The 23,369-nt window shown below is 45.4% G+C and overlaps 1 protein-coding gene across 1 annotated transcript in view; it reads right to left on the reverse strand.

The window, feature by feature from the left end:
- The window catches only part of LOC139385083 (PH domain leucine-rich repeat-containing protein phosphatase 2-like), a 51,474-nt gene that overhangs the window by 11,394 nt on the left and 16,711 nt on the right, over positions 1-23,369 (reverse strand). Inside the window, exons 4-12 of the mRNA XM_071130129.1 lie at positions 13,338-13,528; positions 12,764-12,889; positions 8,666-8,820; positions 6,313-6,459; positions 5,493-5,723; positions 3,591-3,793; positions 3,408-3,468; positions 1,538-1,633; positions 677-832 (exon numbers count right to left, since the gene is read on the reverse strand). Coding sequence (XP_070986230.1) covers positions 677-832; positions 1,538-1,633; positions 3,408-3,468; positions 3,591-3,793; positions 5,493-5,723; positions 6,313-6,459; positions 8,666-8,820; positions 12,764-12,889; positions 13,338-13,528 — 1,366 coding nt within the window. The remainder of the gene's footprint in view (positions 1-676; positions 833-1,537; positions 1,634-3,407; positions 3,469-3,590; positions 3,794-5,492; positions 5,724-6,312; positions 6,460-8,665; positions 8,821-12,763; positions 12,890-13,337; positions 13,529-23,369) is intronic.

Consider the following 23,369-nt stretch of genomic DNA (forward strand, 5'->3'; position numbering starts at 1 on the left):
GGTGGCTATTTTAAAACACTGAGAAACAAACGTTGTTGACCAATGAGGCACTTTACAGCAGTCACACTGGCGCTCGATGTCTCAGCATGGGAGACAGAGTAGAGTAGGCCAGGCCTAATGGGTGCCCAGTGATTTATCAGACAGTAAACAGTAGAGCGTCAGGCTGTTGGGGGGCTCACGTTACAGTCCAACTCTCTGACTGGTCCACTGAGCCATACCCTCCAGAGCCTGGCATAAAAAGCCCAGTGGACCCAGTCAGTCCACCTCTACTGGAGCAGCTAAATAGGGCCACCACATGTCTATGTGAAGTAAGACATCTCTTACAGACTGCCAACCACTTTAAGCTAGATACCCCATCAAATATTTATACTGTATTTCTACTGCATGATGTAAGGAGGATGTACTGTAGGGCAGTGTTTCATTTCAATATGCCCGATCCTGTTTTGTCCTTTAATTGGTTGTTGTGGTTGAATAGAGGCTCCGGGGTTAGAGCAGCAGCAGTAGCGTCACAGGCCCTGGGGGAGACAGAGCATCAGCTGCAACCTCCAAAACACCTGTCAGAAAGGGAGGGAGAGGCAGAGAGAGGGAGAGAAAGGACAAGCACCAAAGAGAAGGCTAGGAGAGAGGGTGGGTGCAAAGAGAGAGAGAAGAGAGAGCGGAAGGTGGATTGACCCACTTTAAGGCCTTGTAGAAGAGGCTCTCTGGGAGCTCGCCTAGCTTGTTGTGTTGGAGGTCGAGTACTTCCAGGGGGACGTGGTCAAGTAGGTCAGGCAGTCTCTGGAGCCTATTGTTCCCAGCCAGCAGCTTCCTCAGACTCAGGCTGCTGAGCAGTCTAGTGGCGAGGGAGATAAAAAGAAAGAGAGAGAACATCTCCTGCTGTGAATTTGATAATTTGTGAAACTGGGGGAAATCTTGAGGTAAGGTTACTCCACACCCAACAAATCCATCAATGTATTTTTCAACTTGGCAGCCTAAAGTTACCAACACAGCACAATTTACTCCAATAACAGGTCTCATCTGCAGCTACGCCGTTGAGCCGAATATTATCTTGTTTGTGAAGGCTTTGGTCGATTCAAATGAAAATATAGTTGTGTTAAAGGGTAACGTTAAATGATGGTTGCTTTGAGCGGAGTGCTCCAGCATCACCATACTGAGATCACAGTCTGCTGACAGAAAGACGACAAGCCGTACGTTGGCTTCACACAGGCAATGAAATCCTCTCATCAGCTGACTGTCAACACATCTGCTGATGTTTTAGGGACAGTTATTTCTGGCCGGACATTGGCTAAATGATGCCCAATGTTAATCAGATTAATATGGTGCTCATTCTTATAATAATTTCAGAATGTTTAAAAGCCAAATCCGGCTGATACGAGATGGACATATTAAACATATAGCGCAACATGATGGACCCAGTAAGTAACGGCCTTTAATCTACCTTAACAAATATGGATGTTTAGAACATCTTTAGATGAATAACTAGAGTTGGAAGTGAGGAGTTTGAGAAGGATGAACTAGTCCTCGTAGGGAGACTAACCTGGCTGGTAGTTCAGACAGGAAGTTGTGTGTAACGTCCAGCACCTCCACCTTTCTACTGTCACACACCCAGTCTGGAAGGTACTCCAGCAGGTTCCTTTTCACAGAGGTCACAGTCAACACAGTAGTCAGAGGGGATATAAGATTTTTTTTACCTCCAACTGTACATATACAGTGCATTCGGACGTATTCAGACCCCTTGACTTTTTCTACATTGTTACGGTACAGCCTTATTCTAAAATAGATTAAATTGTTTATTTCCCCCTCATCCATTTGCACACAATAACTCATAATGACAAAGCAAAAAAATGTAATATCACATTTACAAGTATTCAGACCTTTTACTCAGTACTTTGCTGAAGCACTTTTGGCAGCAATTACAGCCTCAAGACTTCTTAGGTTCGACACTACAAGTTTGACACACATGTATTTGGGGAGTTTCTCCCATTCTTCTCTGCAGATCCTCTCAAGCTCTGTCAGGTTAGATGGGGAGCGTTGCTGCACAGCTATTTTCAGGTCTCTCCAGAGATGTTTGATCGGGTTCAAGTATGGGCTCTGGCTGTGCCACTCAAGGACATTCAGAGACTTATCCCGAAGCCACTCCTGCCTTTTCTTGGCTGTGTGCTTAGGGTCGTTGTCCTGTTGGAAGGTGAACCTTCGCCCCAGTCTGAGATCCAGATTGCTCTGGAGCAGGTTTTCGTCAAGGATCTCTCTGTACTTTGGATCATTCATCATCCTGACTTGTCTCCCAGTCCCTGCCGCTAAAACAACACCCTCACAGCATGATGCTGCCATCACCATGGTTCACTGTAGGGATGGTGCCAGGTTTCCTCCAGACATGACGCTTGGCATTTAGGCCAAAGAGTTCAATCTTGGTGTCATCAGTCCAGAGAATCTTGTATCTCATGGGCTGAGAGTCTTTTATGTGCCTTTTGGCAAACTCCAATCGGGCTGTCATGTGCCTTTAACTGAGGAGTGGCTTCCATCTGGCCACTCTTCCATAAAGGACTGATGGGTGGAGTGCTGCAGAGATGGTTGTCCTTCTGGACGGTTCTCCCATCTCCACAGAGGAACTCTGGAGCTCTGTCAGAGTGACCATCAAGTTCTTGGTCACCTCCCTGACCAAGGCCCTTCTCCCCTGGTGGCTCAGTTTGGCCGGGCGGCCAGCTCTAGGAAGAGTCTTGGTGGTTCCAAACTTCTTCCATTTCAGAATGATGGAGGCCGCTGTGTTCTTGGGGACGTTCAATGCAGTAGAAATGTTTTGGTACCCTTCCCTCTCGACACAATCCTGTCTCGGAGCTCTATTGACAATTCTTTCGATCTCATGGCTTGGTTTTTGCTCTGATGTTCACTGTCAACTGTGGGACCTGAAATAGACAGCTGTGTGCCTTTCCAAATCATGTCCAATCAATTGAATTTACCTCAGGTGAACTCTAATCAAGTTGTAGAAACATCTCAAGGATGATCAATGAAAACAGGATGCACCTGAGCTCAATTTCGAGTCTCATAGCAATTGGTCTGAATACTTATGTAAATAAGGTATATCTGTTTTTTATTTTTTAATACATTTGCTAACATTTCTAAAAAACAGTTTTCGCTTGGTCATTATGGGGTATTGTGTGTAGATTGACGAGGAACATTTTTTATTTAATCAATTTTAGAATAAGGCTGTAATGTAACCAAATGTGGAAAAGTGAAGGGGTCTGGAAACTTCCCGAAAGCACTGTATATGAAAAAAGGTACCAATATACCAAGTTCATGATGAGGAGAAGAATGTTGATTGATTAATACCATTACCATAACAATACCAATACCATAACACCTTTTCCTTACTGATTGAGAAACTGAGGCCCTGGCCACACAGCACTCACCGTGATAGGTCCATCTGTGTCAGCTGGTTGGGTACTGGGTAGATGTTGACTGTGGTCAGGCCTGTGGGTAGAGGAAAAGCAGTGATCAGCAGCCAAGCTAGTGATGGCTATATGCATTATGTAACCGTAACAGTGGTAGAGGGCCTGGAGAGACAGGACCAGGGAGGGAGGTGCTCCACTCACGGTTGCTGCTGGCGTGGAGCGTGCGCAGGGTGAAGCCACTCAGCGTTAGCGCCCTCAGCTGGTTTCTCTGACAGTGCAGGGTTTCCAGGCTGCAGATGGAGCTCAGGTCCAGGGTGGCCAAGTGGTTGTCCCTCAGGTCCAGCTGGGTCACCTGCTTCACTGCCTCCAGGGCCTCACTCTTCACCCAGCGCAGACCGTTCAGCCTGCATACAGTACACAGCATTAACACCCAGGCCTCATACAGTACACAGCATTAACACCCAGGCCTCATACAGTATACAGCATTAACACCCAGGCCTCATACAGTATACAGCATTAACACCCAGGCCTCATACAGTATACAGCATTAACACCCAGGCCTCATACAGTATACAGCATTAACACCCAGGCCTCATACAGTATGTAAGGGAAAATGAACAAGGGGCTATGCGTTCACGATGTGAAAGGTGTGTTCCAACACGAAGCGCTAGAGTAGTGGAACTGACCGTCCACGGAGTTGCATTTTCCAGAGAACACACACAGCCCCAAGTTGATTATCTCTTTTATACCATAATAATACTACAATTTAACACATTTACCGCTAGAAATGTGTTCATTTAACAAGGCCAATAATGTATTCAATGTGACTTTGCTTTCAAAAGCAGCTCAAACATAGAACATGAATGAACTATAGCCATTGAATTCTACCCTGCTGATATACCATGCGTTATAGGGAAATAATGCACACTCTTAAATGCCCTTCAAGCCAATCAGAAATGAGTATTCAACAATGCCATGGTATAAACAGCCTTATAAACTGGGTGGTTCGAGCCCTGAATGCTTATTGGTTGACAGCGGTGGTATACCACGGGTATGACAAAACGTGTATTTTTACTGCTCTAATTACATTGGTAACCAGTTTATAATAGCAATAAGGCCCCTCGGGTTTGTGGTATATGACCAATATACCACAGCTAAGGGCTGTATCCAACGAGTCGTGCCTAAGAACAGCCCTTAGCCATGGTATATTGGCCATATACCACACACCCTCAGGCCTTATTGCTTAATTTACACACAGGTCCCATACACATAGAATTAAGATATTAACATCAACATGATGTTAAAGCACTGGCTTCAGACAAACAGAACACTGGGTTAGAATGCTGACAGCAGACAGACACAAGACAGAATATAGTCAGCAACTAGAAAAAACTCCTCCTCCAAACCAGAGGCCAGTTCAGGTGAGGAGTGGAGAAGAGCAGTAGTCCATCCTCTTTGCCTGACTGATGAGTTCCAGACTGGCCCTGTGTGTCTCCTTGATCTGATTTCACTCTGCAGTACCTCTCCCTTTTATGAGCCCAACTGGCCTCCTAATCCTGCAGGCACCCAGCCCCCATAAATCCAACCCATCCCTCCACCTAATAACTCATTCTCAAGGTGAGGCAGAGAAAGAGAGAGAGAGAAAGAGAGAGAGAGAGATAGAGGGAGAGGGAGAAAGATGGGAGGAGAGAGATGAATAACGACTAAACTTTAAAACAGTGACAGGGAATCAAGGGGGTGATACTGCAGGTTTTTAGGGGATCAACCTCACTATCAATGGCTGCATCAGAGCTGGATAGAGAGATGAGAAAGGCATTTTATATGAAAATGGCTGGGTGAGGCAGGGTCAGGCATCGGGGTGAGGTGCATTTGGGGGGGATACATTGAACCGCTGCTGCCAACTCTTTGTGAGATTTACTGACAGGGGAGATCTTATTACCATTGTGTATTGATCCTGTATTATGCATGCTGTGACTGATGAGTAGAGTGTATACACTGAGGGATGAGAGAGGGAGAGTGAGTGAGAAATAGGAATAGGAATAGAAAGAAAGAGACGGAGGGCCCGTACGAGGGCAGAGAGTACAGACTGGTCTAGTTCCTCACCGCAGGTCGATGTTCTTGAGGTGGCTCATCCTGGCAAGGATCCCCAGCTCCAGGGTCTCCACCCTGTTCCCAGCCATGGCTAACTTGTCCATGCCACTTAGCCTATCCAGCACACCAGGGATGTGGGGAAAGTTGTTGAAGGAAAGCCCCAGGCTGCTGAGCTGAGCTAGGCCGCCAAGCTCTTCAGGAAGGAAGCTCAACTGATTCCCATCCAGAGACAGGGTCTGCAGACTGGGGGACAGAGACAGACATTTACATTTCTTTCATCTCTGTTTTCTGAGGATACACAACTATTTGGCATTCCATAATGAGAGGTGAAAATGTCGGTGTTTGTATATTTGAAATCATTCTATATTAAGCATCATGTGAGCTGAGAGCATGAAAACTGGCCTGATTTTAAAGCTTGATTTAATCTGATTGCATAACAACAAACAGCTGAACTTAATGCATTGGTTCAATTAACACACACACACACACACACACACACACACACACACACACACACACACACACACACACAGTGATAACATGCTTGATAATGATTCATTGCTAAGAGGAGGATGTGGGCTCATGTGGTCAGAAAGGGGCTAATGTGGAGAGGCGGGAAGCGGGGCGAGTGGAGTGTTCTGCACCCAGCAGCACAAAATGTCCAACCCAACGTCCAGTACATAGAGGAACTGATACTCATACTGACCACCATGGAATTACACCCTACCTAACACAGCTAGAGTGGGAATGTTAGAATGTACTCTATGCCAAAATGAAAAGAAGATATCTTTTTGGCGGACTGATACAGGGTGTATGTGTGTGACTGTCTTACCTCTGGAGGTTACCTATCTGTGCGGGGACAGTGTTCATGCCGTTACAGGAGAGGTTGAGCTCTGTCAGGGTGAGGATCTCACAGACAGACTCTGGAAACACTCCCAGGCGGTTATGTGAAAGGTTCAGGCTCTTCAGCTGGGAAAACCTGGGGAGAAAGAGAGGGTTTGAAAAACTGGAGCTGGCTTTTCTGACATGTTCAATGAATGACCAAACGCAACGCATTGCTTGTTGCGACAAGTCTGATTATAAAAAGAGATGTGTTTTGTGAGCTCATTGCGTTGGCTCCTGTAGTCTCGTTCATCTTAAATCGCTCCATTGGAATTTGTGTCCTTGTTACTACAGGCTGTTCACATTTTCATTTCCTCTTCACGGACCGGTGAGTATCATATCCATATCAAAACCAAAATCCCATCTCAAACACAAAAAGTACCAATACAAGCATTTCAGTGAATTAAGTGATGCAGAACGGATGGGGGATGGAGGTGGCCGCTGTGAGTCACACCACATGTTAGAGCACAGACCCCCCCCCCCCAGCCTCCCTCACTCTCCTAGGCCTGCTCGGAGTCTAAATATACAGATAGAGGGAGTGACAGACACACACAGAGAGAGAGAAAAGGAGAGAGAGAGAGAGAGAGAGAGATGCAGTGATGTGTACATTTTATTCCTCTCAGCTACCCGGCACAGTTGATCCTCTAGAATGTGTTCTTTCCACAGCCCTTCACACACGTACACCACTTATTCCATCTCGGCCCTTCCTGTAATGCTTGCCTTACAACAGGAAATAATACAGAGGGTAGTAGATCATTAACATTTAATAGCATTATCTCTTTTGAGAATGCCAGCTTGTTCAAATATGCTTCAGTTGGACCATAGGAGTGGACACTGAGCTTCTTGCCCCTCCACAAGATAATATGCAGGCTGAACCACTGTCTCTGAGCATCGACCACAAACAAAAGATATACAGTCAGGAAAACGTATCAGCACCGACTAGACCATAAAACAAGATCTGTGATAAACAATGTACGTAGTTGCAGAAAATCATATGACTTGGCCTATATAATGCATTTGGGTAATACAGTCAGACTGTGTTGTAACACGACCACACATTGCATTGTAACAGGGAGGACAAGTATATCTGTGGACAGATGAAGATTTAGTATTGAGGTAAGTGTGTTACTGGGCAGGTTTTGTTGGGAGATTTGGCAGGATTGGTATTGGGCTACAGGTTTTGTTGGGAGATTTGGCAGGATTGGTATTGGGCTACAGGTTTTGTTGGGAGATTTGGCAGGATTGGTATTGGGCTACAGGTTTTGTTGGGAGATTTGGCAGGATTGGTATTGGGCTACAGGTTTTGTTGGGAGATTTGGCAGGATTGGTATTGGGCTACAGGTTTTGTTGGGAGATTTGGCAGGATTGGTATTGGGCTACAGGTTTTGTTGGGAGATTTGGCAGGATTGGTATTGGGCTACAGGTTTTGTTGGGAGATTTGGCAGGATTGGTATTGGGCTACAGGTTTTGTTGGGAGATTTGGCAGGATTGGAATTGGGCTACGGGTTTTGTTGGGAGATTTGGCAGGATTGGTATTGGGCTACAGGTTTTGTTGGGAGATTTGGCAGGATTGGTATTGGGCTACGGGTTTTGTTGGGAGATTTGGCAGGATTGGTATTGGGCTACGGGTTTTGTTGGGAGATTTGGCAGGATTGGTATTGGGCTACGGGTTTTGTTGGGAGATTTGGCAGGATTGGTATTGGGCTACAGGTTTTGTTGGGAGATTTGGCAGGATTGGTATTGGGCTACAGGTTTTGTTGGGAGATTTGGCAGGATTGGTATTGGGCTACAGGTTTTGTTGGGAGATTTGGCAGGATTGGTATTGGGCTACAGGTTTTGTTGGGAGATTTGGCAGGATTGGTATTGGGCTACAGGTTTTGTTGGGAGATTTGGCAGGATTGGTATTGGGCTACAGGTTTTGTTGGGAGATTTGGCAGGATTGGTATTGGGCTACAGGTTTTGTTGGGAGATTTGGCAGGATTGGTATTGGGCTACAGGTTTTGTTGGGAGATTTGGCAGGATTGGTATTGGGCTACAGGTTTTGTTGGGAGATTTGGCAGGATTGGTATTGGGCTACAGGTTTTGTTGGGAGATTTGGCAGGATTGGTATTGGGCTACAGGTTTTGTTGGGAGATTTGGCAGGATTGGTATTGGGCTACAGGTTTTGTTGGGAGATTTGGCAGGATTGGTATTGGGCTACAGGTTTTGCTTGGCATGTTTGGACTTAGTATTAGATAGGGGTTTCCTGAATAAGGTGTGTCAGTGGCTGGGTGCTGCCCCGCCTGGTGAGAGAGTGTATTTACCTGGGGAGGTTGAGCAGTCCTCCGGGGCCCTGCAGGGACATGAAGTTGTGTCGGAGGTTGAGATGGGTGAGGTCCTGGCTGTAGAACAGGTACTCTGGCACCTCCTCCAGACTGTAGCATGACAGATCCACCAGGCTGATGGTCTGAGAAACCACCTGCAAACACAGGGCATGTCTGTTTACTGTTTACTGCTCCCAAATTGTTTTTTTATTGAAGCTTAGTGATAATAGAACAAGGTTTTGCCCAGCATGGTCATAAATCACGTTCTGACCAGAAACCACCTGCATGGAGCAAATGAGGTTTGCACACACACACTTTAATTAAAAAAGGCAACTTTAATTAAAAAAGGTTGAGTCGGTTCAATAATGATCATTTCACAGAAGGGAAGTTGGATTCATACACTGTCTTCAGCATAACAGAATGATTTATGGAGCATTATAAACAAAAGAATACTGATAAGGTCATGTTGTGAGTCCATAACAAAACAGGATGTTCACACAGCTCTAGTGTTGTGGTCTAGTAGAGTTGGCAGCATGAACTCCACAGAGGTGTGTGGTACTTAATCATGATCCTCACAGTGAGTGCTGTGTATATCCAGGGGTGAAAGTAGATTTCATTTCTTCCCGGAACGGGACCTCCTGTGTGTGAAAGTGCTTTTAAAATTGTTTATAGTCCTAATCATAGCATTACATAGAATCCCTATTAATTTAATAGGAGTTCTGATAGTATTTCAATTAGTCTTTGATGGATATTTTATGTGGTTGAAAATTGAATACTTTGAGCTTCTATGTCGCTGAAAGAAATTGCACATCTAAGCTACACAGCACAGTCCCTAAACACACATTTGAATCATATTTTGCCACTCCTGTTCCCGAAACAAATATGTAGATTTGGTCTATCATTTTACTGCAAGGAACTCAATTCTGCAGGTGTTTACATTATAATACGCTACATAGGAAGCCTACATTCAGTGTCCAGACTTCTGTCAGGACTTCCGTTTCGGTTACTTCCGTTTTCGGTCGGCAGGTAACCTAGTGGTTATACCGTTGGGCCATTAACCGAAAGGTTGCTAGATCGAATCCCCGAGCTGACAAGGTAAAAATCTGTTGTGCCCTGAACAAAGCAATTAACCCACTGTTCCTAGGCTGTCATTGTAAATAAGAATTTGTTCTCAACTGACTTGCCTAGTTAAATAAAGGCTAAATATATATATATATATATATATATATATATATATATATATATATATATATATATATATATATATATATATATACATACACACACACTATTCCAACTATCATTCTGGCATCCATACAAGTGCCCTGTGCACCCGCCATTTGATAAACGCAAAGAGATATCCGTTACAAAACACCAAAGTCTTACAAATGGCATTCTGTGATTGTTCTTCATTAGGCCTACAAGTCTTGTAACCTGAATTGATGTGTCCACTCTGTCCGTGCGCGTCTCGGTCTTGGCCACTCATCTCTGCCTTGGAAAATGTCAGTGCTATCCTCGAACCAAACGGCACTATTCCACACCTCTTCAAGTCAATACGCAAATCTTTCACATGACTAATGACAAATAGTGTAATAGCCTACAGTTTTCTTGGAATCTGTTTGAATTATTATGACAGGCTCATGTTTTACCGGGACGGTGTACCCTTCCTATTTATTTGGCCAGGACTCCGTACTGTACCACTCTGGCTTACTTTCACCCCTGACTAAATCGGATTTTAGTCTAGATTTTTTGCACTGTTCTGCTCTCCCAGTCCCGCCATCGCGTTTCATTGGCTATGCTCACACAGTCATTGCTCACTTATCTACATGTGCAGAATGCAGCTGAACAGCATTTCCTTCAGCTCTGAAAAGATAAGACTGTATAGTTGTCAGCACAGGGAGGACACTGTCTGTCTGGGGGTTGTAGCTTAACACATTTCTCAGTCTGAAAACATGCTTGCTTCAATCCACCACAGGACTGCATACTGTGCAACACCCCAGGAAATAGATTGGTTGCCCAGCAAAGCATGTCGTCACATCATTGCTTTTAGGGATAAACAAAGACAAAATCTTAGAGTACTCATCAGCTAGCTGTTAAAAGGCCATCCAGCGCTGGTCAGAGAGAAACAGACGAAGAGATTTGAGAGAGAAGGAGAGAGAGAGAGAAGGATAAATGAGAGAGAAAAGAAATTGAAATAGACAGAAAGGCTGGTGGAAGTGACCTGCATGTTGACTGGCCTGAGAGAGGAGAGAAGCCTGTGGGGTATAGGCCAGCTAGGCAGTAGTGGGAGCTCTTAATGCCCAGTGTGTGTGGCTGTGGAAGATGACCCCCTCCTCCCTGTGTGCATTTAGACAGCCTCCAAAAGCCTTTCTGTCTGGAACGAACTGGGCACGCCACAAGGCCACTCACCAGGCCCAACTACTCACATACAGGCCACTGTCAGAGCAAGGAGCCATTAGCCAGCCAGCACAGCCCCCATCACAACCCCCCCCCCACCGATTCAGAAACACACACTGAAACAAGGGCTTGATTGTGTCCAGCCTGGCATGAGTATTGCCCCAAATCCACCATCTCATCCACCCTTCCTCTAATTCCTCTCCCCTCATCTCTCTCTGCCCATCCAGTCCTTTCTCTATCTCAATCCTCCCCTCCATCTTCATCTCTTAATCTGGGGCGGCAGGTAGCCTAGTGGACTAGTAACCGAAAGGTTGTAAGATCGAATCCACGAGCTGACAAGGTAAAAACAATTGTCGTTCTGCCCCTGAACCTGAACAAAGCAGTTCGCCCACTGTTCCTAGGCCATCATTGAAAATAAGAATTTGTTCTTAACTGACTTGCCTAGTTAAATAAAGATAAAATTCAAAAAAAAAAAAATAATACATCTCAGCACCTCTCTGCCTTCATCTCAAAGCCTCTTCTCTCTCACTCCCCCTACATCTCTATTTTTCTTTCTCTCTTCTCTCTCACTCCCTCTACATCTCTCTCACTCCCCCTCTCTCACTCCCCCTTCATCTCTCTCTATTTCTCCCGCTCTCTTCTTCAGCCTTCCCTCCCCTCTCTCTCGGTCTTCATCTCCAGCCAATCATGTCGCCATAGGAACCTCTGATGTCTAACTCTCCTAAACTGCTCCCGTAGTAACAGGGCCACTCCAGCTCAGTGATCCGCACCACAGTGATAGGTAGGTAGGTAGTGAGGAGAGAGAGCTCCTTGACATGGATCTACTACTAATTGGATTTTCATTTTTCAGTTGCCTTTTTCTCCACGGCTCATTGTGTGCCTGGATGGAGGCATTCACAGAGCTTGTTGTGTACCTGGATGGAGGCATTCACAGAGCTCGTGGTGTGCCTGGATGGAGGCATTCACAGAGCTCGTTGTGTGCCTGGATGGAAGCATTCACAGAGCTCGTTAGGGCCCAGTAAGGGGCTGGGACACAATGACCATTAATTTAGAAATTAGAGGCACAGCGAGAGGAGCAGAGCTGTCAGGGAGGGACAGAGAGAGGGGCTGAGGACACTAACTTCATTTATTTTTTAACCTTTATTAAACTAGGCAAGACAGTTAAGAACACATTCTTATTTACAATGATGTTCTAGGAACAGTAGGTTAACTGCCTTGTTCAGGGGCAGAATGACAGATCTTTACCTTGTCAGCTCGGGGATTCGATCTAGCAACCTTTCAGTTACTAGTCCAACGCTCTAACCACTAGGCTACCTGCCGCCCCATATAGTTGTACTGAGTCCCATGTGCAAGCACACAGAAACACAGACACAATCAATAACCCATGCACCCTCCTAGCCAGTTGTTTAATCAAAGCCAGACACTGCTTGTCCTCTGTCGTCGCAGTAGAGCCAATCACAGAGGTCACATGTGGTCCACAGCAGGACTCTGATTGGATGACAGACCAGGTAGCGGGCACTCTGTAACTCTGCCCTCTCAGCACACTGTACACTCTGAATCCCAGCCCAGAGGAACCAACCAGGACAACCCCTCACTGTGTTTCCTGACAGACACCTTGCATAATTGATCAGAGAAAACAAACACAAAGCTTTGGCACACAGATTGTCCTACATAACAACTCTGACAGGTAAACACACTTACTTTTGAAGCCTGCCGATGCCACCTCTGATAGTCTGCCAGTGTGTCGAAGTTAACAAAGTATGTCTGGGCCTGAGGTCCGGCTGAGCTGAACATCAGACAGTGCTGTCTCCTCTTCACCTCCTCCACCTGAACATACAGAACAGAGATGTTGAGGAGGACAGACACTTCCACTGATGTTCCAAATAAACTATTATAAGGCATTATGATGCCTACTGGCTCCATCCATATAAGGCAGAGACACTTAAGTGTGCCTGAATGTGCATGTCTATGGCTGCATTTACACAGGCAGCCCAATTCTGATCTTTTTTAAACTAATTGGTTGTTTGACCAATCAAATCAGCTCTTTGGCCAATAATTGGGAAAAATATCATAATTGAGCTGCCTGTGTAAACACAGCATGTATGTATTTGCTCCCTTCTCATTGTGCTGTACAGTGCATCCCCTCTGTCCATCTGTCAGTCCCAGCTGTGTTGTTGTATCTGTGATCTGCTGTTGTCTCTGTCTCTCTTTGACCCCTGGGGAATGTGTGGGCTTGGAAAAAAATCTCTACAACCCCTGACCTCTAACCCTTCACCTTTCCCCCCACCAGGGGCAGGATGTGCATCTTCCCCGTCAGGCTATCTTTGACGGAGGCCACAATCAGACAGGTTCCACACAGGAGGACCTGGCGCTCTGCCCACTTGTGCAGCTGGGTCTTTCCCTTCCTGACACTGAACACGCCCGTCAACAGGGTTCGCTCCTGCTGGTCCGCGTTCACTGGACACTCTGGGGAGGAGAGGGGTTAGTTAAAGAACATGGTCACATACACTGCATTGAGAAAGTATTCAGACCCTTTGACTCTTCCCACATTTTGTTCTAAAATTTATTAAATGAATTGTCTTCCTCATCAATCTACACACAACATCCCCATAATGACAAAGCATAAACAGGTTAAGACATTTTTTCTAATTTATTCAAAACAAAACAAATACCTTATTTACATAAGTATTCAGACCCTTTGCTATGAGACTCGTAATTGGGCTCAGGTGCATCCTTTTTCCATTGATCATCCTTGAGATGTTTCTACAACTGTATTGGAGTCCATCTGTGGTAAATTCAATTGATTGGACATGATTTGGAAAGGCACACACCTGTCTATATAAAGGTCCCACAGTTAACAGTGCATGTAAGAGCAAAAACCAAGCTGTGAGGTCGAAGGAATTGTCAATAGAGCTCCGAGACAGGATTGTGTCGAGGGGGAAGGGTACCAAAACATTTGCGCTGCATTGAACGTCCCCAAGAACACAGCAGCCTCCATCATTCTTAAATGGAAGAAGTTTGGAACCACCAAGACTCTTCCTAGAGCTGGCTGCCTGGCCAAACTGAGCCATCAGGGGAGAAGGGCTTTGGTCAGGGAGGTGACCAAGAACTTGATGGTCACTCTGACAGAGCTCCAGAGTTCCTCTGTGGAGATGGGAGAACTGTCAAGAAGGACAACCATCTCTGCAGCACTCCACCAATCAGGCCTTTATTGTAGATTTACTGAGGACTGGCTTCCGTCTGGCCGAAGGCACATGACAGCCCACTTGGAGTTTGCCAAAAGGCACCTAAATGACTCTGACCATGAGAAACAAAAGTATCTTGTCTGATGAAACCAAGATTGAACTCTTTGGCCTGAATGCCAAGCACCATGTCTGAAGGAAACCTAGCACCATCCCTACGGTGAAGCATGGTGGTAGCAGCATCGTGCTGTGCGGAGGTTTTTCAGCAGCAGGGACTGGGAGACTAGTCAAGGTTGAGGGAAAGATAAACAGAGCAAAATACAGAGATCCTTGATGAAAACCTGCACCAGAGCGCTCAGGACCTCAAACTGGGGAGGGGGGGGGCGAAGGTTCACCTTCCAACAGGACAACGTCCCTAAGCACACAGCCAAGAAATGTCTGGATTGGCTTCTGGACAAGTCTCTGAATGTCTGTGAGTGGCCCAGCCAGAACCCGGACTTGAACCCGATCGAACATCTGACGCTCCCAATACAACCCGACAGAGCTTGAGAGGATCTGCAGAGAAGAATGGGAGAATCTCCCCAAATACAGGTGTGCCAAGCTTGTAGCGTCATACCCAAGAAGACTCAAGGCTGTAATCACTGCCAAAGGTGCTTCAACAAAGTACTGAGTCAAGGGTCTGAATACTTATGTAAATGTGGTATTTCAGTTTTTTATTTTAATACATTTGCAAAAATGTCTAAAAACCTGTTCTTGCTTTGTCATTGTGGGGCATTGTGTGTAGATTGATGAGGGGGGAAATAACAATTAAATCAACTTTACAATAAGGCTGTAACGTAACAAAATGTGGAAAAAGTCAAGGGGTCTGAATACTTTCCGAATACACTACCACACACACATACTGTACGTACACAGAGCACATACAGTGGGGCAAAAAAGTATTTAGTCAGCCACCAATTGTGCAAGTTCTCCCACTTAAAAAGATGAGAGGCCTGTAATTTTCATCATAGGTACACTTCAACTATGACAGACAAAATGAGAAGAAAAAAATCCAGAAAATCACATTGTAGGATTTTTAATGAATGTATTTGCAAATTATGGTGGAAAATAAGTATTTGGTCACCTACAAACAAGCAAGATTTCTGGATCTCACAGACTTTAAGAGGCAAACAGTCACACTCCAAACTCTACTATGGCCAAGACCAAAGAGCTGTCAAAGGACACCAGAAACAAAATTGTAGACCTGCACCAGGCTGGGAAGACTGAATCTGCAATAGGTAAGCAGCTTGGTTTAAAGAAATCAACTGTGGGAGCAATTATTAGGAAATGGGAGAGACATACAAGACCACTGATAATCTCCCTTGATCTGGGGCTCCACGCAAGATCTCACCCCGTGGGGTCAAAATGATCACAAGAATCCCAGAACCACACGGGGGGACCTAGTGAATTACCTGCAGAGAGCTGGGACCAAAGTAACAAAGCCTACCATCAGTAACACACTACGCCGCCAGGGAATCAAATCCTGCAGTGTCAGACGTGTCCCCCTGCTTAAGCCAGTACATGTCCAGGCCCGTCTGAAGTTTGCTAGAGAGCATTTGGATGACCCAGAAGAAGATTGGGAGAATGTCATATGGTCAGATGAAACCAAAATATAACTTTTTGGTAAAAACTCAACTCGTCGTGTTTGGAGGACAAAGCATGCTGAGTTGCCTCCAAAGAACATCATACCTACTGTGAAGCATGGGGGTGGAAACATCATGCTTTGGGGCTGTTTTTCTGCAAAGGGACCAGGACGACTGATCTGTGTAAAGGAAAGAATGAATGAGGCGATGTATCGTGAGATTTTGAGTGAAAACCTCCTTCCATCAGCAAGGGCATTGAAGATGAAACGTGGCTGGGTCTTTCAGCATGACAATGATCCCAAACACACCGCCCGGGCAACAAAGGAGTGGCTTCGTAAGAAGCATTTCAAGGTCCTGGAGTGGCCTAGCCAGTCTCAAGATCTCAACCCCATAGAAAATCTTTGGAGGGAGTTGAAAGTCCGTGTTGCCCAGCAACAGCCCCAAAACATCACTGCTCTAGAGGAGATCTGCATGGAGGAATGGGCCAAAATACCAGCAACAGTGTGTGAAAACCTTGTGAAGACTTACAGAAAACGTGTGACCTCTGCCATTGCCAACAAAGGGTATATAACAAAGTATTGAGATAAACTTTTGCTATTGACCAAATAATTATTTTCCACCAACATTTGCAAATACATTCATTAAAAATCCTACAATGTGATTTTCTGGATTTTTTTCCCTCATTTTGTCTGTCATAGTTGAAGTGTACCTATGATGAAAATTACAGGCCTCTCTCCTCTTTCTAAGTGGGAGAACTTGCACAATTGGCTGACTAAATACTTTTTTGCCCCACTGTACATCCCACCCACTCCCTGTAGAAACATTACGTTAATTAATACCATATGTTCTCAAAAGGGGTAGTGTGATCAAGAGACAAAGACAAGGAGAGGGCTAGACGCTGCCAGAACATGAAGTCACACTGATATCAACAGGTCACGATGATGTCACCTATGCATTAGTCAATGAATAGGACATCTCTTCCTGGAAGTGTTCTTATGTCAGCAGATCAGACCAGCCTAGTCTCATTATCATCCACATAGACCTTAGCTGATACCTCTAGCGCATGCTTAACATTTGATATGACACACTGTAATAACGTATCAAAACCCATTTATTCGCTGGATGGAATCTAAAGATAGTTTGAAGGCTTTATAATCTTTTGCTTCATCCATGGTAGAGATTAAAGGTGTGAGTGTCACTCCCTCTAACGTCTGATCAGAGATCACTGGGCTCTGCATGTCTAGGCTGCTGACAAGGTTGATCAAAACACCAGGTGATACAGGTGAGCATTCATTGGCTCAACTCAAGGTGTCCCTAGCGTTTGATCAGTCTTCCCTTTTCATTAACACACACACACACACACGACTTTGCGATTGTTCTCAGAGATGCTCTAACCCTGATGCATCAGTCAGGTTGATGAATGAGTCAGGCTTTTGTCACATTAAACCCTTGTTCAATCAAATTATGTAGCAGGGAGGTGAGGCTAGTGTTGCAGCCTGAGTATTCTGCTTCTGAAGGACACAAACAGCAGGCCTCCCCAGCAGGCCTCAAGTACACTCAGGTTAAAGTCTGGTCAAATAAGCTCAAAGGGCACACAGCTTTGTTTTTTCAATTTCCCTTTAAATAGCAAGATCTGCGTTTTCCTTAATACCACCTCCCAGAGGCAGGCAGACATGTCCTCGCTCTCTCTGCCCTTTTCTTTCTTCTCTTTCACGTCAGTGGCAGCCAGGGATCAAAATGAAGTCAGGCTGATTGATTTTGTGCTGTCTGGAAAACCCATAATGAACAAGACAATGGCCTCTGACAGCAAACTGGGCCGCTGGCGCTGGCTGGGGATCAATAGTGGTTTCTGATCCCCGGGCTTCCCCTCTGTCAGAGAAAAGAGGACCAGAGTACCTCAGCTCCAGCACAAAGGCACTCGGGGGCAAGGGCAGCCAGCCTTAGAAGGAGAGGGAGAGGGGAAGAGCAATTGAGAGGGAAAGAGGGATAAAGAGAGAGGGGGGAGAGCTGCATCATTGCCCTGTCTTCTATGTGTCGGTCTCAGTGAGGTAGAAGGAGGCTGACCTGTCAAAGGCAGACTTGTAGCCCTGTAGGGGCTCCACATACAGCCAGGAAGACACGGGCAGACAGGACGCTCTCTCCCACTGGCCCCACAGCAAATCCACTACAAACAGCCACATTCCTCCCTCATCCACACACTCATCCCATTCTATCCCCAATGAACTGCTGCTTACCAGCCAACCCAAAATATCTTCCTCTCATCTCACCATCCAACTGAATTAAACACCTAATAATCACCTCCCTGTTCTTTCCACCTCAATGTGAAATGATCCAAGAACACAGCACACCAATAAGGCACGTCAATACAATCTCAGACTACTGGCTCAGAGTCCCACTGAGCATTCTCACCTCCACCATCACACAAACACAGGAAAAACACTGCCTCATTATTATAAATAGTGTTGATTCTGGTGCAGTGGGTTGTGAGAGAGGGAATGGTTGATAGTGTTTGTAGTTAGCGCACAGTGATGAACCAAGCTGGAACAACCCCCAGAAACACTACAGATGTAATCCCTCTCTCAACAATGGAGCCAGAGGGCCAGACTGAAAACACCGCTTCTAACTAGAGTTAGCGTTTTCTACAGCAATAAGAGGAAAGTGAAAGTCACTCAATATTTGGGGGTTTGATTGCATTTCGAGAGACGGCAGCAGAATGTAGCTCAAGGACAAATCAGTGCTATTTTAAACGAAGCATAGCCCTAAAAACCCCTTCAAATCAATTCTACTTCGAGATCTTCTGACTATCACGCAGGATGTCAACAAGCATTTCTAAATTGGACATCCCCCTGGACTCGACTCCAAATCTGAGAAGCGGGCCTCTGCACACAGCAGCATTACGCTGAAATAATTGAACGCACAGAGACACTGAGCTGTGCTCTGCTCTCCCTGCTCTGGCCATGGAAAAATGTTACCCCCATTATCTGTAACATGGTTGTGTGTAAATACCCACAGTCTATACTGTTGTATTTCTACAGGGTGTTGGCAGGTACGTACTTTCATTATCATCTCATTCTATCAGAATGACGGGGAATACAAGATCATTCTAAAGCAATAAGGCCTGAGGGGGGTGGCGTATGGCCAGTATACCACAGCTTAGGGCTGTTTTTAAGCGCCACGCAACACTGAGTGCCTGGATACAGCCCTTAGCAGTGGTACAGTATATTGGCCATATACCACAAACCCACAAAGTGCCTTATTGCTATTATGAGATTATGAGAATGAGATGATAATGAAAGTACGTACCTGCCAACACCCTGTAGCAATGCAACAGGGGTGGCAGGGTAGCCTAGTGGTTAGAGCGTTGGACTAGTAACAGGAAGGTTGCAAGTTTAAACCCCCGAGCTGACAAGGTACAAATCTGTCGTTCTGCCCCTGAACAGGCTGTTAACCCACTGTTCCTAGGCCGTCATTGAAAATAAGAATTTGTTCTTAACTGACTTGCCTAGTTAAATAAAGGTAAAAAAAAATAAACGAAAGACAACCCCACTAATGTTTGCAGTGTGCCCCGGATCGGGAGAACACTGACACTTCAACTTCCTCTCCTAACACAACAATAACACTTTCTGACAATCACTCTCTCATTCAATCACAATGAAAACAAGTCTTAGCCACTCACGACAAACTGCTGCACCCAAAACAAACATGCATGCTTTCCCACCATGTCAGAGTTGCCAGAGAAACGATGAGTAACTTGGAATCAAAGTCTGCTCCAGCCTAGTACATCTGCACCATCTACACTCCCCTGCATATGTATTTGGATAGTGAAGCTATAACTTTTAGTTTGGCTCTATACTCCAGCATTTTGGATTTGAGATCACATTTTTCATATGAGGCAACAGTACAGAATGTTACCTTTAATTTGAGGGTATTTTCATACAGATCTGTTTTACTGTTTAGAAATGAAAGCAATCATGTGTCTAGTCCCCTCATTTGAAGGTGTCATAAGAATTTGGAAAAATTTACTTGTGTTTATTAAAGTAGTCAAAAGCTTAGTATTTGGTCCCATATTCCTAGCACGCAATGACTACATCATGCTAGATACGATACAATCTTGTTGGATGCATTTTCAGATTGTTTTGATTGCGTTTCAGATTATGTTGTTCCCAATAGAAATGAATGGTAAATAATGTTGTGTCATTTTGGAGTCTCTTAATGCAAATAAGAATATAATATGTTTCTATACACTTCCACATTAATGTGGATGCTACCATGATTATGGATAATCATGAATGAATTGTGGAATAATGATGAGTGAGAAAGTTAAAGGCACAAAGATCATACCCCCAAGACATGCTAAACTCTCATCATTACCATTAACAGGGGAGGTTAGCATTTTTGAGGGGTATGAGCCAAATTAAAAGTTTAGATTCAGTATAGAAACAAATTAAAAGTTTAGATTCAGTATAGATGCAAATTAAAAGTTTTAGTTTCACTGTCCAAATAAATGTAGGGGAGTGTTTAATTACCCTTCACCCCTGAGCAGGAGTCAGCCAATCACACAGCAGTGATTTAGGATATGGACCAATCTCATTGGTCATAAAATGTGTACAGATCTGGCAGAGCGGCAGATGTTGTTTAACTCTGTTCTCTCTCTGAGGCTAGACTCCAGCAGCAGTTCCAATAGCATCAGGGTGGGAGTCCTCGGCAGCAGGGGTAGAGAGAGGACATGCCTAATCACTAAACCTAGTCCCACTTCCGCTGTTCAGACACAGGGACAGAGTGACAAGTGACAGATCGCAGTGTATGTCCTAGGTGAACCCCCCTCACACCCCTGCCCTCTGTCCCTCAGCTGTAATGTCCCTGTCTCCTGTTGACGGTAGTCTTGGCGACAGTGGTCAAGTCTTACTTCAACAGTCACCAGATGGGCAGGGGAGTGAGGCAGGTCAAACTGTGTCCCCTATGGCTTTGAAACTACCATACAGAGACACAGAGTGAGCGAGAGAGTTAAAGGAGGTGGCAATGGGCCAAACGCATTCTATAGACCCAACACTTGCACATCAACTTTCCCTATGGAGTATCAGAACCTGAGAATCCCCCAAACCAGACCATGTTTCAACTGTCAGCCAGACATGACTCCAGACAGCCCCGTCCGTCCATCCAGACTGAACAACTGCCTTGATGTTCTGTCTCCAATAGGGAGTTCTAGAAGAATATTGCATAGATTAGGTTAGCTTGCAGTGGGGGGCCAGTGGAGGCAGAAACACAAGCTTACTGCAGCCCAGGATCAGAACAACAGGCCATTTTTGGCAATAACATCAAATCAGAGCCGTGCAGGCCCCCTCTGTGACCTATTCTTACTGTGAGAAATGCAATTCATAAAGTCCTTAAGCTTGCTTCCATACTAGGGAAATCAAATGAAATGAAAAGTGCTTCAGCAGAATAATGCAGACAAGTCAGACAGAACTATGGGACAGGGGCAGTGCTTACTGGAAACTGAACAATGGGAAGGTGGAAAGTCCAGCTAGCATCTTTCCGATATGCACATCTTCCCCATCCCTCTATGGTTCAGCAATAGGATGAGGGATTTCCCAATAAAGATTGCAATGAAATAGACCAATCTAAACTGGCAGGATCCACTCGAACTCCGAGGCACCCAGCTCTTTAAGCCAGATATTGCGTGACTCAAGGCTGAGGTGCCAGTGTCTGACACTGGAAAATCTCTAGCAGTTGATTGCTGACTCACATCTAGGATCTGCATATAATATTGAGAAGGTAGAGAGATGCAGAGATGCTGCTCAGTGGGGTGTAATGTCTCTCATGAGTAGGAGCACTCTTCCTCTCCTCCTGGTCATGCCATCCCTCTCTTACCCCCCCTCCTCCTCCTCCCTCTGTTATTCAGTTCATCAGTTAGCGAGACCAGGAAGTAGCGTACTGTAATCGCGCTCCTTCTGCTCCTCCAGGCACTGACCATTACAGATGGGTGAGTCAGTAATAGGGGACCAGAAGAACCCCGGGTGAGCAGCAGCCCAGTGACCTCTATGGCCTGGCTGCTGGACCCCCTACGGTTTGCTGTGGTCCCTGTCAGCGTTGCATAGGGCCTCCACGCTGTTTACTTAGTTTTCATTGGTATTTTTTTTATAAGATCCTGGCAGATCAATAACTCATTAGTTGACAAACTTGGTCAGCCCTCATATGATTAACTCCCCTCTGCTAAGACACTAAGGCTCCCAGGCTGGATGTGAGCTCCTGAGCTCCGCAGCAGAACCAGGTCCGAACCGGTCGAGGTGAAGCCAGACCCAGTGGACCAGCGCCAGGACTCACATGCCCCCTCCGAGGTGCAGCTGTACGCCCCCCCCAGGTCTCTGGAGCGCTGTTTTCATAGAGTGCTTTATTAAGTCAGCATTTATTCATGTTTACTCCCCCCTCCATGTTTGTTTTCATCTCATTGGAGTGCCACAGCAGGCTGTTGTGAGTGGGCAACAGGACTGGGGGCGGGGGGGGGGTTCGGAGATTAGTTTCCTGTACAAATAGAGCCGTGTGTATTTTAATAACTCACACAATGTTCCCTTATCAACACCTCTCTGACATAGAAAGAGAGAAGGAAGTCATAAACCTGTGCTTAGCAAAAAACCTTCAACACCCCTGCAGTGTGAATACCAACACATTTTAGAAAGGTGTGCACAGCAAAGCTCAGTGAATGCAGGATTCATGGTCACACTTTAATAGCAACACACTTTATTACGTATAAAGATTGACTATTTAAGGGTGATAGAGGTGCTTTGTCATGTGTCAACTGATCACCCTTATTCCACCCTTTATATAGAATGACATATGCTTATAACTGATTTGTGAAGCCTTTATGCAGGCCTTAGAAAGGGTTTAAAAAGACTTCATTAAGCGTGAACATATTGACAAACCCTTCCTATGACAGCTGTACTGTTTACAGCTGCGGCAGAGATCCCCTCATCAGCTTAATCAGGAGGGCGGCAGGGTAGCCTAGTGGTTAGAGCGTTGGACTAGTAACCGGAAGGTTGCGAGTTCAAACCCCCGAGCTGACAAGGTACAAATCTGTCGTTCTGCCCCTGAACAGGCAGTTAACCCACTGTTCCCAGGCCGTCATTGAAAATAAGAATTTGTTCTTAACTGACTTGCCTGGCTAAATAAAGGTAAAATAAAAAAAAAATAAATAAAAAAGGTTACCCCTGACAACGGCTGCCAGGCACCTGAGAAAGACATATGTACAGCACAGGGTTGTTATGGAGTTCTCCAACTAACACAGCCCATCTATTTCATCACCACTGTGTGGGTGGAGAGCTCTTTAACAACCCCTTAGATGTGTGGGTGGAAATACTTTTTACCCCATGACTGTATGGGTGGAGAGCTCTTTAACAACCCCTTAGATGTGTGGGTAGAAAGACTTGTTACCCCATGAATGTATGGGTTGAGAGTAAAGACATTTTACTGTAGTTCTGTATGAGTCCTCATCTGATCCAATCCAGCCAC

This window comes from Oncorhynchus clarkii, chromosome 26 (assembly GCF_045791955.1).
Source record: "Oncorhynchus clarkii lewisi isolate Uvic-CL-2024 chromosome 26, UVic_Ocla_1.0, whole genome shotgun sequence".
NCBI lineage: Eukaryota > Metazoa > Chordata > Actinopteri > Salmoniformes > Salmonidae > Oncorhynchus > Oncorhynchus clarkii.